The 16982-nt window shown below is 33.6% G+C and overlaps 1 protein-coding gene across 1 annotated transcript in view; it reads right to left on the reverse strand.

Moving 5' to 3' along the window:
- The window catches only part of RP1 (RP1 axonemal microtubule associated), a 582455-nt gene that overhangs the window by 496428 nt on the left and 69045 nt on the right, over positions 1 to 16982 (reverse strand). Inside the window, exons 13-15 of the mRNA XM_031946393.1 lie at positions 9867 to 9976; positions 8805 to 8981; positions 4943 to 5155 (exon numbers count right to left, since the gene is read on the reverse strand). Of these exons, the coding sequence (XP_031802253.1) occupies positions 4943 to 5155; positions 8805 to 8981; positions 9867 to 9976 (500 nt within the window). The remainder of the gene's footprint in view (positions 1 to 4942; positions 5156 to 8804; positions 8982 to 9866; positions 9977 to 16982) is intronic.

Below are 16982 nucleotides of genomic sequence, written 5' to 3' on the forward strand. Positions count from 1 at the left end.
AGATACCTTTACTCTGAGACATTGATGGATGAGTTCTGACAAAAGGAAGGCCATTTACACTTGGCCCAACAATTTTTGGACTTAATCAAAAAACTCTTTTTGGACAGAGTCACCCATTATGATCTCATTTTTATTCCAGGCTCCATGTCAACAGGCAAAAAAATGCTTGCTTAAGCTAGCCCAAAAAACCATCAAGTCTAATAACTAAGCAGCTTTTTTTCCTGCAGAAATCCAAAATTTTCTTATGAAATCTGTAAAATAGCCTGGAAGAAGTTCATCCTCATTGACATATAGGATGAAGACTGGGCACATGAGAAACCTTGATTTTAAAGATAGTTGATAGGGAATTAGGAGTACCAGGAAACTTCTAACACTCACATCTGCTTCAGGAAAGGGAGTGTGTCTTTGTTTGTTGAAATTCAGTCATGTCTGATTTTTTGTGACTCCATTTTTGTTCTTTTTGGAAGAGATACTGGCATGGTTTGTCATTTTCTTCTCAGGCTCATTTTAGAGTCAAGGAAACTGAGGGCAAGTAGGGTTAAGTGAATTATCCAGGGTCATACACATAGTGTCTGAGACTGGATTTGAACTCACAAAGATATGATTCCAGACCCAGCATTCTATCAACTGAGCCACCTGGTTGTATAGTTTTTTTTATTCTTCTTTCAAATTTTTCTAGCAAATTGGTAGTATAGAGACCAGTCTGGTTGGCTAGTTGGGGAGAATGTATGAGTCCAGAATTATGCCTAATTGGTATCTTCAGAAAAAGTAAGGTTGTTCAAGTCTACAGAGCAAGTTTTTTTTTTTTTCCTTTGAGGTTTTATCTTATCCTAGAAGGGAGCGTTATCCTCATATAAGGTAACATGCTGCAGAGTGAAAAGCCAGAAAATATTTGGGTGATGAGGAAGCCTGGAATCAAGAAGATTAACATTTAACCAGTGTATAAACCTAACTATATCATCAGAGATCATCAGAAAAATCTACCCAAAGATTTATATGAAATAATATGTGCTTTGAAAACATCAAAATGCAATGCAATTGATATCTATTTAACTATGTCTGTCTATATGTCTCTCCCTCTCCCTTTCTCTCTCCCCTTCCCTCCTTCTCCCTCTACTTTCCATCCCCCCTCTCTCTCTGTCATCTCCCCTCTCTTTTTATGTATCTATATATTTGTCTTTCTATCTATCATCATCACAGCTATGGTATAGAAATACCATTTGAACAGCAGGGACACAAAGTTCTTCCACTGTAAATGTAATCTGGCAAGAAGAGAAGAATTAAATCAATTAAGTTTCTGAAGAATGGGGGGGGGGGGGGGGGTGGTAAATGAGTTGATGAAATTCAAGAATAACTATGGTGCAGAATGATTAGGATAGATGCCCCACCACCTCAACCCTTCAAGCACAGAAAAAGTCTATAAACAAAAATAACTGAGAAATTCATGAATGGCACAAAAGGAACCAACCCCAGCTTTGAGCCTTCTCTATCCTACTCATGATTTAGTGCTCTCAAAAAGCGCATGGGGTCTATTTGCCCTGAACTGGTATGTATGTAGCCAGCTCTAATCAGTAATTTTTCTTCAATCTCAACATGAAAGAAAAAAAAATAAAGCAAGTTTTTGCCTGTCTTTACCATTTTTGACTCTTTCTGGGGTCTGGATAAAGACTATGGCCTGGTTTGTGATTACTTATTCAGCATCTATTCCCAAAACTAGACTAAGTCTGGAACCCAAGAGACAGATACATAGATCTTCTTGTATCATATTGGGTCAAATGAATATTCTGTCTTCTTGTATCACATTGGGACAAATGAATATTCTATTACTGATTGATGTGCTAATAAATAAACCCTGTAGTCATCTTAAAAGTGATTATTGTCTTGTCTCTGTTTGAGAATTAGAAGAATATTTCAACCAAGAGAAAAATCTAGCTACAAAATCACATATAGCAAAAACTAGGCAACTATGGCAGCATAGAAGAAAGTCCATCAGAAACAATTAAAAGAGGTAGGTGCCTGTGAATGCAGGGAGCATTGAAAAGTCTTTAAATGGCCTCTAAAATTTCCACTAGACAATCTAAGATTGAATCCTGCCCTTGATGGTTTTGTAAGATGTGACCCTGAGCAAGTTCTCTTTCTATCTTAATTTCCTAATCTGTAAAATGGGCATAATAATAGATCCTATCGCACAAGGCTGTTATGAGGATCAAAAGCATTAACATATGCAAAGGATTTTGCAAATTAAAGTATTATAAAGATGATAAGTATCATCATCATCACTATCATCTTACTGTTACAATTATTATCCAGCAATTAAACTTGGATAGAATTTGAAAGATAATAGAGAATAGAAGGGCCTAGAGTTCTACGATCTATGAGATCACAATCAGACATAATTGAATAACTGAACAACAATGAGCAATACCTGGAAGGAATATGATACCAACAGACTAGATTAACTCAGAAACTACCTTTACATTAATGCCCATTTACTCTTTCTTGGGAATCACCTTGTATTTTTAATAACCACTTTGTATATCTGGATTTAATATGTTGTATCTCAATCTTTTTAATTCAGTTCAAAATAAATATTAGCTCATCAGCATAATTTCAATGCTTATCCCTTTTGTCCTCGAATAAATATATATACACACAGATGTATGTATGTCTCTATATGTATGTGTGTATATGTGTGTGTATGTGTGTGTCTAAAACAAGATTCTTCTTCAAAAGATCTAATGTGACAATGATATGAGGATTCCTTCCATTAGCCTAGTTCAGAGACAACCCATTCCTCCTCATCTTCTGCAATTCTCATCCATATATTTTCCCAAATCCCCAATAGAAGATCCACTTCTGGCAATAGAGGCCTTCCTCTGGGTCACATTTATATTCTGTGGGTAATAATGGAACATTTAGACTGTTTGCTTAGCCTTCCCTTTTTCCACATGACTGATGAATCTCTCATTCTAAAAATATTTTTTTTCATTGATATTTCTTATGCTTTCCTGAAATGTGCCCATCTTACATCACTCTATCATCTTCTTGGTCATCCACCCACAACTTTGATTCTTCAGAAATATTATGGTTCCAAAAAGTATAACCATACTATGCCAGAAATCCAAAAAGGGAAAAAGGGGAAGTACAAGGGACTAAAAGTAGTGGGTGATACTGTAGAGAAGAGGCCTTATTTGCCCCCATCTAAAGCTCAGCTTCATCTCATGCAATTCTTCTTGAATACCTACCAACATTTTTGGCCCTGGGAAAATAATGTGAAGTAGACATATTTTTTCTTTGGTATTCTCTCACTTCCCATTTTAGTATCCTTTTTTCCTTGGCTAGACTTAGTTCCTTCTAGGTGACTATAGTGTGTCTCATTTACACTTTCATAATTCTCCTTGAATGTGATAATAGAGAAACAGCATGGTAGATAAACAAGCACCAGACATGTAGTCATCAGAAACCAGTGCCTTCTCTGAGTTTCATCTTTCTTGCCTGTAGAAGGGGAATAAAAATACCTATAGAACTGAACTCAAAGGATTATTATAAAGACCAAATGAAGTATACTTTGGACAGATATTCATTATCTTGGAAAATTAACTGGACCAAGATTGGACAGAAAGAAAGTGATCTGGATTGTATTTGGGAAATTACATATTTTTAATGAAGTTAAGCTTTTCCCTGAAACAAAAGTCCATTATTTTATAACATCAATTTTTTTTTCAGTGATAGCTGTGAGTCATGACATAATACAGAATCCAAAGAATTAAAATTGTAGATATAGCCCAAAGGGCAATAAAGAAGCATGTGTTTGATGAAAATTGATCTGATAAATTGACAATGAAGAATTATGCAAAAGAAGCAATGTAAAGGATATCATGAAAAGGATGTCTGAGTAAAGAAGATTGGCTAATCATGTAGTGAGAACAAGAGATAACTCATAAGCAGTCCATGTGTTCTACTTGAATTCATGAAATGCCAAGAATCTAGAAAAAGAATCCCAGTATACTCTCTTCTCATGGAGTATTTCCTACAGAATGTGGATAAGAGTCATATAGAATGAGAAGGCATGGATGGATTGTACTCTGTATCTTTGGGGAAAATACCTACCTCAGATTAAATGTGATTTTATAGAATAATAATCCAATGTAAGTTTATAGTGTTCATTCCTTCCAGAGGCAGTTATATTTTAATACATTATTTATCAATATTGATCTAAAAATTGTGATTAATACTATCTTCTGCCCTAGTCTACTTAATTTCTACCACTCTTAACTATAGATATGGAAGGAGGTCACATAGGAAGAAATATTGTTTTGCATTTTTCATTCATCATAGCAACCCATGAAATGCAGAATCATCCATTAGTGACAAATCTATAGGTTACATATCTTTTTTTTTTTAGCTAACTTGGTCCTCAACAATTTAGCTTATCACCAGTATCATATTCAAAGGTTTTTCAGCATGGCCAAACTATACAGAAGTTTCTGCAAGAACAAAAAGAAGAGTACCACATACACAATAAAGTATAGGAATAAGATTTTTGTGGATACTGGCAAACAAAATTAAACAAAACAAAACAACTATCAAAATTCAAAGGGAAAAAATTCTAGTGGCACAATTTCAAATATGTATAAGGGCCTATTTGGTAACAAGGATGTACTTCATATAAAGTGACATCATTCTCATCAAACATGCCCCTGCCTTCAAATAAATAGCTGCTTACTATACATAGTTTTGAAGCCAATCCTAATAATTGACAATCCTACAAATAACTAACTAGTCAGAAAATGTCATTATCTAAAATTCACATGCTACTCTCCAGGATGCTCATGATTTTAAAAACAAATAAATGAAAGATTCTAAAACATCATCTTCATTTCTATTATTGGCAAATTAAAACATTTGCTAAGAAAAAAAAAAAATGAGAACAGATGCTTACTCTTCCATCACAGTGACCATTCTTGATCCTGAGAAACATTCTTGAATTTTTCACACTTTCAAACATGCAAACTCCAGAGCTGATTTTATGCACTTTCCAGTGAGATTCTTCAGACTGATTCCCTGCACCACTGCAGCTTCCATCAGACCTGAGGGTCAGCGCCTGGCATAAGCTTGTGGTAAGTAGAACCACTGCACTGTTGTGGAACACACCCTTTAAATCAATTGATAGAAGATTTAAGTATTAACAGCTATATTCTTCTTTCTATTGTCGAGGATATTTATTCTCTGGCAAAGATTCCTAATCTGGGTATTTTAGTATTTATGGGTATTTATGATATACAGTAACAGTGATAAAATCAAAGTCAGCAGAACTATACTCATATCCCATCTTTGCTATTAATTTCCTATGTGACTTTGTGCAAATCCCTGGGCCTCTCTGAATTCAAAAACATGGGAAGACTTATATAAGGTGATGCAGAGTGAAGTAAGCAGAACCAGGAGAAAAAAAATTCTGTACAAGGACTACAACAATGGGAAAAGGAAAGAATTTAAAAAAAGAAAACTAAAGGCTACATAATTATAATGGTCAAGATTGGCTTCAGAGAAAAGTTGAGAAAAAAAATATTTTTATCCCTTCATTACAGAGTTGACAGACTACAGATAAGGAATGCTGCATTCATTGTCAGACATGGTGAGAGTTTTCATTTTGCTAAAATATTTTTTTTTCTTTTTTAATCTCTGGTACAAGAAAAAGCCTACCATGTTAAAGGAGGGGAAAGGTCTATATTTGCAAAGAAGTGTGATATACAAAATTTATCACTAAAACCAAAAATGGAGGAAAATAAATTAACCAATAATTATTGCAAAAATAAAATATCTTCAGGAAGAAAAGTGAGGGTGCTAGATTAGATCTCTAAGGTCTCACTCAGGTCTAAATCTATAAAGTCATTATTTAACCAGGAGGCAATTGTGGACACATAAGCAAAAAGATTTGTCTTAGAAGCAAAAACCCTATATGTACAATGAAAGTGATACTTTTAGTCACATGTTTCTAATAAATTTTCTCACTAGTCAAGAACTTTTACCGGTATTTATACCTACTACCTAAAAGGAAAAAGACTGATAGCGACAGACATATAATGCTATCATTGATCCAGAACAGAGGATGAAATCTTCTAGTATTTGGATCTTAGAAAAAATATGAGTTCTTAGTTCACAAATCAATTATTGTTAACCAAATATGTTGTTCTCTTCATTGAGGAATTACAGTAGACTTCTGGTGCCAAGATGGCAGAGTGAGGAATGAACTCCCTGGAATCCTCCCAAATTCCTCTGCAAAAAAACTTGAAAACTACTTCAAAATTGACTTGGGAGAGGCAGCTTACCAGCACAGGTGGAAAGATCTGTCTCACTGAGGTAGGAGGGAGTGAGGTGGGAGAGCAACAGATCAGGATGCACAACAGAGAAGCTCTGAGCTCCAGAGCAATACTTATCCAGAGCTGTACCCTCATGCAAGCCAGCAGCCACAGATGCAAGGCAGCCTTCCATGAGGTCCCACCTCCAGTATGGGCCACCAGCAAGATCTCATTCCCATTGCTGACCAAGAGAGAGGTCTTGCTCCCAGGGTCACTCAGCAAAAAGATCACATACACATCACATTTTGCTGGCCAGCAGTGAAACCCCATAACCAAGGGGGGACCAATGGAGTCCTGCCCCCCCAGCACAAGCCAACAGAGAGGCATCCCCCATACAAGCGCAGGCCCTGTGATACAGGAGCTCAGGCTCCCCAGCACAATCAGCATGGGACAGTACAAGAACAGAATCCAACTCTCAGATAAAAATACCAAGTCACAAGAAAATATGAACAAAACAAAAGAACAACAACAACAACAACAACAACAACAAACCCTTGACTGTGGAAAGTTACTATGTTGACACAAAGCAACAAGATACAAACAGAAGACAACAATGTCAAAATGGATATAGGTGAAACCTCCAAGAAAAATGTCATTTGGTCTCAGTCCCAAAAAGAATTCCTGGAAGAGCTTTTAAAAAGGATTTTCAAAAGCAAATTAGAGAAACAGAAGAAAAATTGGGGAAAGAAATTAGAGTGAAAAAGAATCATGAAAAAAGTCAACAGCTTGGTAAAAGAAACACACACACACACACACACACACACACACACACACTACAAAAATTCATTCAAGAAAAGAACTCCTTAAAATTAACCAAATTAGTACAAAAGCTCACTGAAGAAAATAATTCCTTAAAAATTAGAATTAGGCAAGTGGAAGCTAATGATGTCCATGAGATATCAAATGATATTAAAACAAGATCAAAAGGGAGGAAAAAAGAAGAAGAAAATGTGAAACTTCTCACTGGGAAAAAAAAAAATGACCTGGAAAACAGATCCAGAAGAGATCATTTTAAAATTCTTGGACTTCCCCCAAGTCCTCAAAAAAAGCCTAGATAGCATTTTTTTTCCAAAAATTATTAAGAAAACTGCCCTGGTATCATAGAAACTAAAGGCAAAACAAAAATTGAAAGAATCCACCAATCACCCCGTGAAAGACTTTCCAAAAGGAAAACTCCCAGTAACATCATACTAACTGACAGTTATTTGGGAAGCTAGAAAATTCCTATAACACAAAACAAGAATTTTTTCTTGAGATATTTCAGAATTTGGGTTTGTTTTTTGTTTATTTGTTTTTTGGAAGGAAAGAAGGCAAATTAGGTTCCAAAAGAAATGTTCTACTGCCTATAACTATTTGTATAGATTTATCTCCTACCAGCTAAAGAATCTTGGAATTTTAGAATTGAATGAGACCTTGGAGATCATTAAGTCTAGTCCCATCCTGCTACATATGAAAAAAATTAGGTTCATAGGGTTAAATGATTTGTAAGGATTTCAGTTGGTTAATCAATTAGCATTTATCAAGCCCATATTATGTGCCAGAAACTGGATTGAGCACTGGAAGCATTGTGCTAAGATTGAAACTTTATAGGTCATTTAGTGAAATCACTTAATTTTATAAATGAAGAAACTAAGGCTGAAAGACATGAAGTGACTTGTCTAAGATCACATGGGTAATTAATATATGACAAAGTCTGACTCCAACCTATATCCTATGCCCCAAAATTTTATGCCTGTGCCAGTGAACTATGTTCCTGAAAAGTTCCATAACTATAACCCAAGTTTCCTGAATCTAAATCTAAGCCCATTCTACTACAACATATCCACACCCCTAGGAGAACAAGTTAATGTATTGCAATCATATTTCACAGCCATATATTTAAACATTTATCAATTTTCAGAGAAGTTTCCTCTTGACAAATGTATGTCTTGAGCATTTTTATGACATTTTTATGCTTAAGTTCAAAAAGACTTAAAAAGGGAAAAGCATGAACCTTAAATTTGTCCTTCACCAAGCTTATGCAAGATGAAAAACTTTAAAAGTTAAAATTCAGTAAAAGCATGTAACCTACAAATTTGATAAGCTTCCAGATTCAGATTCTCCCTACTCCCATAATGTCCCCCATTTTAATTCCTTTAGTTATAATTCTAACTTAGCTTCTGTTATGAGACATTACTCTGATAACAATTCAGTTATGTGCTAACCTCTTAACTCTATTGTCCTCAAAGGATGAAAAGGAGCAGAATTTCCTGAGAACACATATATTAAACAGTACATATCCCTAAATACTAGAAGTTTGTGTAAAATATTATGGGAGGAGACATGAGTGCCACCTAGTGGGAAACTTTCTGACTTCTGCCAAATGATTTTTAATTACTGAAGGTTTTCTTAAAACTCGAGGGGAGGTAAACTGTTATTTCTTCAGATAACTTTCCTTCATCTTACCTTAGCATATATCACAAATTCTTTTGAGAGCCCTGCATAGCTATCTGTTGATTCATCAGCCACTTTCCCTTGACAATTGAAAGCAACTGTTTGTCCAGGGACCATGACTGATTCCAGAATAGCACAACGATTGGGCAGATAAAGTACTCGAAGCTCACTGGAAACTCCACTATTAGCCTATGATAGAAAACTTTAAGTTAGTAAAATGAAATACATTTTTAAAATAAAATTTATGTGGTGATATGTAGTACAAAGACTAAAACTAAACCCATAGTTGATTTTTAAAAATATACTTTTATTGTTCCATAGTAATATGGTCATTGGTGCTGTCCATGATATGCCATCATTTTCAACTATCTCATTCTTCAGTACAATTGAGATCCATGCATGCAAGGCAAGTATAACGTGTCATATCATAAGTGAGTTCTAAAATTTGACCAAGTAATGTGAATAACTATCATCAGAATTTCCTTTATTTTACTGAATTATAGCACTTAAAATGATTTTAAAGAGTCACATAGCTAATACTTTTTCCTTTAGACAGGTGTAGAAATAAATGAAACTTACATTGCTAGGTCATATAATGGCTAGATAATTCCATAATTATCTATAATCTATAAAAATCTATAATTATCTATAGTTCTGTAATGCTTTATACAGCACAAAGAACATTGGCTCTGAAGCCAAAAAACCTGAATTCAAATCCTGTCTCTTATATTTCTTATGTATCTGTGGACAAGTCATTTAAACTTCCTCATGCTCAGTTTCCTAATCTGTAAAATGAAGAGGCTAAAACTAGAAGAATTCTCATTTTCTTTCCATACTTATTTCAATTAATTATCTTTAAATCACATTTGTTAAATAAACAACTCATTTTCCATTCAAAACCTTTTGACTTAGCCAGAAAGAAATTACTATTACACAAAGATAAGAAATCTACAGATGAACAAAAAATTAAAACAGAAACTTTAAAAATTATTTAGTGAAAACAATTTTCACTTTGTTGTTTTTTTTTTTTTAATGGTAAGTATTAGTATCCTATAGCAATAAAAAATTACATACCTTTCCAGTAGCCATTCCAGAGATATTATCAAGGCCAAGAGAAAGATTTCTTGTTTGATGACTTTGGAAAATGCATATATTTCCTCTTTTGATAATAACATCAAAAATACCTTTAAGAAACATATTAGATATTGATTTTTTTCCTTTAAAAAGTGCTTTATTTTTAGGTTGAACTTAAAGATTACCAGAAAATAAAGAACATTTCCATATACTGAAGAGCACAGAGAAGAGATTTTATGTGTGAAAGCCTAAATCTGTTTTATATATACCTTTCTTTTTAAAAAAATATTATATAGAAACATTACTTTCATTTTAAATACATTTTATTGATATCTTTTTTCAAATAGCCAAAAATTTTCCCATTACCCCTGCTCCCAAAGCCATCCTATTTGTAACAAACAAAATTTGTTTAAATAAAAAAAGGGAAAAAAGATAAAATCAGCAAATCCAATCAACATACCAAAAACGTCTAAAAATATAGTGTTCCACACTCATATATATCCCAACTCTGCAAAGTAGTGAGGTAAGCATATCTTCCAACATCTCTTCTTTGAAGTCACTCTGATTCTTTAGAATTTTTCAGTATTCACTTTTTATTTTTTGTGGTATAGCCTTTCCATCTAAATTGTTTTAGACAATGTGTTTATCAACACATTATTTAAAAAAAAAAAAAAACTGCCTTGTGCTTTCTTCTGAATTTCCTGAAGTTTTCTTTTATGTATTTTAAAATATATTTCAATGACAATATTTTCTGTCCGTTTCCTTTCTTTTTGGCAATCTTATCATTAACTGCCTCACTTCTACCAAATCCCCCTTCTAAATTAAAGAAAAACACAATCTTTCCAACAAATAGAGCCAAGAAAAAAAAATTCATACATTTGCTAACCCTAAGAATACATAAACAATTCACTTTTATGAAGATCTTTCTCCTCTTAAAAATATATATTGCAAATATGTTTTTAATACTGTAAATTGCTGTTGAATTCTCAGATTAAACATTCTTCTTTAGCTGAAGTAATCATCAGGTCTGTATTACAAATGATATATACTATCCATGGAAAAATTTTAATTTAAAACTTATTTTCCACTGTAATTCAATATATTTCGGCCTGACAATATCGAGGTATGCAAATGAATTTTAATGAGTAAAATATAAAAAAAAAATAAACAACACATGCTATATTACAAAAACAAATTGAAATAACTTGGGGATTAACAACTGGTTTCAATTTTACACATCAATGCTCCCTTCCAACTATATTTGGCCATTATTCAGAATTGACAAATTGCTACAAAATTCATTTTTCTTAACAACAAAGAGCAATGACTACCATCTTTAAAGAAAAAAAAAAATAAAAGCAAGTCAAAAATTGAGGAATAGATTTAGGAAATGCAATTTTCTGACTTCCCATCCCTCCAAACTATAAAAATGTTCTAAAATGGGAAGGGTTTCCAGAAATCAATAATTTCTTTCCCTCAACTATCAGCTTAGTGTATTCCAGGTCCTTTTCAATAATGGTTGCTAGTGCCTATTCATATAAGGGAACTGAAAGACTGTTATAATTACCTAGAAATTTAAACCCCATCCAAATGTTCACTTTTATTTAGAATGAAACATATAATTGCCTAAGGTCTCCATTGCATATATGGATTCAAAGTCAAAGGTAAACAAATGAGTGATTACTTGGCCAGAAAATACACACAACCTCATTTATTAAATAATAGGTTTTATACAAAAATTTTAAATGATAGTCCAAAACTGGAGAGAATTTCAGATTGTATATAAAGGAATATATATATTTAAATGAACCCTCTTTTCCAAAGGTGAAAGACTTGTACATAAACTAAATACCACTTCTCACTATAAGGGTTCTGCTTAATTAAACTCTAATTTATTTTTATCTTTCTAATAAAATTGTTCCTAATGGTTGAGAATTAAAGGTCTTCATAAAATGAAACTACATTGATGATACTCCTGGGGGGACAGAATAGAATGAATAAAGATCGAAGAAGCAGGGATTTTGATTTCTCATTCTGATCCTGATATGAACTTTTTTGGTGACCTTGGGCAAAACATTTAGTGTTTTTCTCCCCATACCCTCATCTATGAAATCAGGGCAAGAATTCCCAGAAGACTGTTGTTCTGAATGATCTGCTAATTGTGTGGACTAATGAATTAGTAATGGAAGATATATTTGAAAAACAGAGAAGGATTACTAAAATTGTGCTAAGAATAATTATCATTTCTTATATTGTATTCTATTTTGATCTAATGAATTCACATAAATATAAAAAATAAAAATGTCCTTAAACATCACAATCTGAATCAGTAAAAGTATAAAGATACAACTTTATCAGTTTTGGGATAAAGTTACTCCAGATGTTTTCACTGACTGACCCCACATTCCCTTCTGTCCATGCTTAATGTTCTCCCTCTTCAACTTCACCTCGATTTCTCCAACTTCTTTTAAGTTTCAGCTAAAATCACCCATTCTACAAGAAACTTTTTCTGATCCTCCTTAATTATAGGGACTTCTCTCTGTTACTTATTTCTAATCTATCCTGTACGTAGCTTACATCTTCCTAGTTGTTTGCATTTTGCCTCTCCTATGAGATCCTTGAAAGTAGGGATTGCCTTCTTTTGTGTCCACAGTGCTTAGCAAAGTATGTGGCACATAACAGGAGCTTAATAAGTGTTTGTTGACTGACTTGCTTCATTTAAAAGTCAATAAATGATCTATATCATTCTTGATTTAAAGCTCAAAAATATAAAAATCTGAGCCAAATTTATTTCATTATTATTACTTGTAGATATAAATAAAATTTGTTTGGAGATTCATAACACACTAAGGAATAACCTTTAGCTTATTCTTTCTGAATTGTGATGTGAAGTAATACAATATATCTGACATTTAATTATTTAGTCAATATGAACAAAGACTACAATCATATTACTTACTAAAAATTCCAATCATGATACGTCCCACTAATTTAAATCATGTTCCTTTCTAAAAACTCTATTCATGCTATTTACTAGAAATTCCAGTTTTGATACTACAAACTTCACTCATGTAGCTTTTTTGCCTACTCTAATTATGTTACTTATCATAAATTTCAATCATGATATTTCTTGAGTAGAAGAAATGTTCTGTAGCCAACATCTACCCCTTCTTCACTCCCTCCCAATACATCTTTTCATTTACTTTTGGATCAATTACAACACCGGTTCCTTGGAGGCTGTAGCATCATAAGATTTCCAAACAGATAGCATCATTGAAAGAAGACTGATGGATTTTTTCATTGAAGAGCAAGTCAGAATCATTAGATGCACTGCTCAATTGCTCAAATTCAATTATCAACTCTCTTACTCCTATTCAATTCTGAAGCTAACTCAATGTCTAACTGCAAGGTCTGTCTACAATCTATGTGCTGAAAGAATACTTAAGTGGACTAGCCAAACAACTAAATAGCTAGACAACTGGCTTTTTTAATAAACTGAGTTTTTCTTTATGAGCTGTTTAGAATCCTGGAGAATCATGAATTATATAACTCAAAGTGTTTTCTTCATCTAGGATCCTGTGAACCTCATTTGCCAATGTACTATATAAGGAAACTGAAATGAAACAGGACAAAAGCAGGAAAAAACAGCTGGGAAAGACCAAGTAAATATCAAAGAAATGTTTTGAATCTTTTTAAACAATCATGGACCTCATTGAGGAGATCCTGTAATGTCCTGGGCCTTGTTGTAGTCAGGTGTTTACAAACAACAACATCCTCACCATCTTTAGGGAATCCTTTTTTGTGACCCATGTAGAGGCCATCCATGACAGTAGAAAGGAACAAATCCCTCTGAAAAATACATTTCTCAAAGCAGCTAGGTGGTGCAGTGGATAGAGCACCAGCCCTGAAGTCAGGAGGACCTGAGTTCAAATCTGGTCTCAAATACTTAACATTTCCTAGCTGCATGATCCTGGGCAAGTCACTTAATCTCAATTGCCTCAGCAAAAAAAAAAAGGAAAAAAAAATACATTTCTCTATTGAATGCTTGACAAGATAGTTGTTGATAAAATAATTGGTTTTTCTGTAATTGAATTATCATTTCACTCTGTATGACCTTACCATTAATATGAAAGACACTTAGAGAGGCAGTGTGATGGGAAAAGCAATAGCTCCAAGTGCAGACAATCTAGGTACATATTCTTCCTCTCTAAGTGCGGTACGTTGGACAAATCACTTAACATGTCCGTAAATAAGGTTTGGGAGAGAAAGGAAAAGGAGAAGAGAACAAGCTAGGGAATGAATAAGATGGCCTGTGATGTTCCTTTCAACTCTCAATCTATGATCTTATGAATCTTGTTGGAGGAGAATCCTTAATTAATATATAATATATACTAATAAATGTTTAATAACTGGTTCTCTTTTTTTCTTCTCTCTCTCTCTCTTTTTTCTCTCTCTCTCTCTCTCTCTTATACACAGACATACACATACACATACACCTTTGAAATATATTATCATATATCAGTATTATATATATGTGTGTGTGATATATAATATATTCACATGTATATTATAGAGAGAAATATAGATGTGCGTTGGGACAGTGGATAGAGTACTAGGTTTGGAATCGGGAAAACCCATCAAGTTCAAATCTGGCCTCACACTTACTTAGCTATGTGAAGTTGGACAAGTCACTTTATCCCATTTGCCTCATCTGTTCTCATCTATAAAATGAACTAGAGAATGAAATAACAAACCATTCCAGTCTCTTTGCCAAGAAAACCCTAAATGAGGTCACAAAGAGCCAGACATGACTGAAATGACTGAACAATAACATACACATACACTTTATGCACACCCCATTTTAGGTTTAATTTAAATTATCAACATTTCTTCATCACATTTTTAGAAAGCAACAAAACCATAAATTAAGATTACTGTTTCCTGAGGTGTAAGATGCTTACAGTGAAAATTTAATAACGGACTCAAAATGGAACAAGCTGTCTCCAGCACATCACTATTTTAAACTATATTTTGTTCTTTTGAATCAAACACTTTTGTTTTAAAAACAGTATTTAATTTTCTCTAAATCACTCAGTCAATTATGTGAATATAAAGATCCAATCTGCTCTAATGAATCATTTGAAAATGTTTACCTGGTTCCCCTGTAAATCTCATAAAGAACACACTGAATTTACTTGTGGCTCACACACACATAAAATTTTTACAGGAATTTCCTTATCTTTGTAGGAAAATAGGCCCATGAGTCAGTACTTAATTAGTTGTCCAATCACCTTTTAGGGAGTAATGAGATCACCCATAATTGATTCCTCTTCTCTTCCTCTCTTAGAGATACCTTGTAAAAATGGAAGCTCTCTGCAAAGCTTTCAAGATTGAATTGCCGCCGGAAGTTATCTTTGGTGGACATTTGTTCTATTCTAGCAGTTGTTTCTCACTTTAGCTTCTTAAATGACACTGAAAGTTTGCCTCAAAGCACAGTGACAAGTGAAATGCAGAGGATTGTAAATCAGTCAGTCAAAAGAATCTACTAAATGATTACTCTGTGCCAGGGATTGTAGTATAATGGCACTGGGCATACAAAAAAAGTTCAAAGCTTAGTCTTTGAACTCAAAGAGATCATATTATAATAGGGGATGAAGGGCAAGGAGACAACATACAAACAACTATGTAGATACAAAATATATACCTGTTAAATGAAGACACTAAAGGAGAGGGTAAGGCATGAAGGGGGTACAGTAGGAATAAAGGAAAGTCCTCTAGTTGGAAATTAAATCTTGAATGAAGCCAGGATGCAGAGAGAAGGACAAAAAGCATTCTGGACATGGACTTGGGAAGGAAGGAAGAGCCAATAAAAAGTCATTAGAGATGGAATGTAATATGTAACGGAAAGCAAGGTAGACAGTTGGTGGGTCATAGTGAAGGGAAGTAAATTGTATGAAGAATGGAAAAATCAAACAGACTGAAATGTTAAAACAGATCATGTACAAAAAATGAAAAAGAGTCCTAAGGTTTATTGCATGGAGAGTAAAGAGAGATGGGTAACATCAAAGCCACATTTTTGCAAAATTCCTTTGGCATCTGAATATTTGATAGTTTGGAAAGGAACCCAGAGGACCCACAACAATAGTACACAGGATCTACCTAGAAAAGTAAACTTTGTTAGCAAACAGAAAGTTCTGTAGGATGATATAATGTTAAAATTCTAATAGAGAGAGATGAAACAAATATAACTTTATAACTTTAATGTCTTCAAAGAGAATTGATGGAGTTTTAGAAGAAAAACAGAAATCTTGAGGATGAATTTGGTTTGTTAAGATATTTTTGAAGAAGGGAAAGAGAAGGGAGAGTAAAAAGAATATAGGAGGACTAAGGTAGGTAGAACTTGACATTTATCATAACTTGTTTTGGATGTGAGAAAGAAAAGTATACAAACACAGAGGATGTAGTAGGAAAATCTTGTTCTTATTTGAAATGGATAAAGGAGAATTGAACACATATAGTTTGGCATAGACAGCAGGAATGTTGGAATGAGTGGAAATGGATTAAGATGGAGATTAATATGCACAAAAGAATAGTTATAAGCAAAATAAATTCCCTAATGCTGAAAAGAGTTGAAAATGATATTTTGTGGTTGTAGTTGCTTTTAAAGAACAATATTGCAAGGAAGGTAGCAGCTTTAGACTGCTCTTTTGACAATTGTGGAATGCCTAAACAAATTGGAAAATATAAATATATTGTTTTTCAGTTTTTTTCAGTCATATCCAACTTTTCATGATCCCATTTGGGATTTACAGATAACTGTAATATTTTGTCATTTCCTTCCCCAACTCATATACAAATTATAAAACTGAGGCAAATAGAGTTAAGTGACAGTTCACAGAGCTCAGTTCACAGAGCTAATGTGTCTAAGACCAGATTTTGAACTCAGAAAGAGGAGCTTCCTGATTCCAGGACCAGCACTCTATCACCATAGAACTGCCAATATGAATGAAGTGGAATATTTCTGCACCATAAGACATGGGAAAAGAATAGACTTGAGAAAACTATAGGTAATATGAATTAAGAAAGAGCAAGTTGAGCAGAACCAGAAAATATTAT

This window comes from Sarcophilus harrisii, chromosome 1, assembly GCF_902635505.1.
Source record: "Sarcophilus harrisii chromosome 1, mSarHar1.11, whole genome shotgun sequence".
Lineage (NCBI taxonomy): Eukaryota > Metazoa > Chordata > Mammalia > Dasyuromorphia > Dasyuridae > Sarcophilus > Sarcophilus harrisii.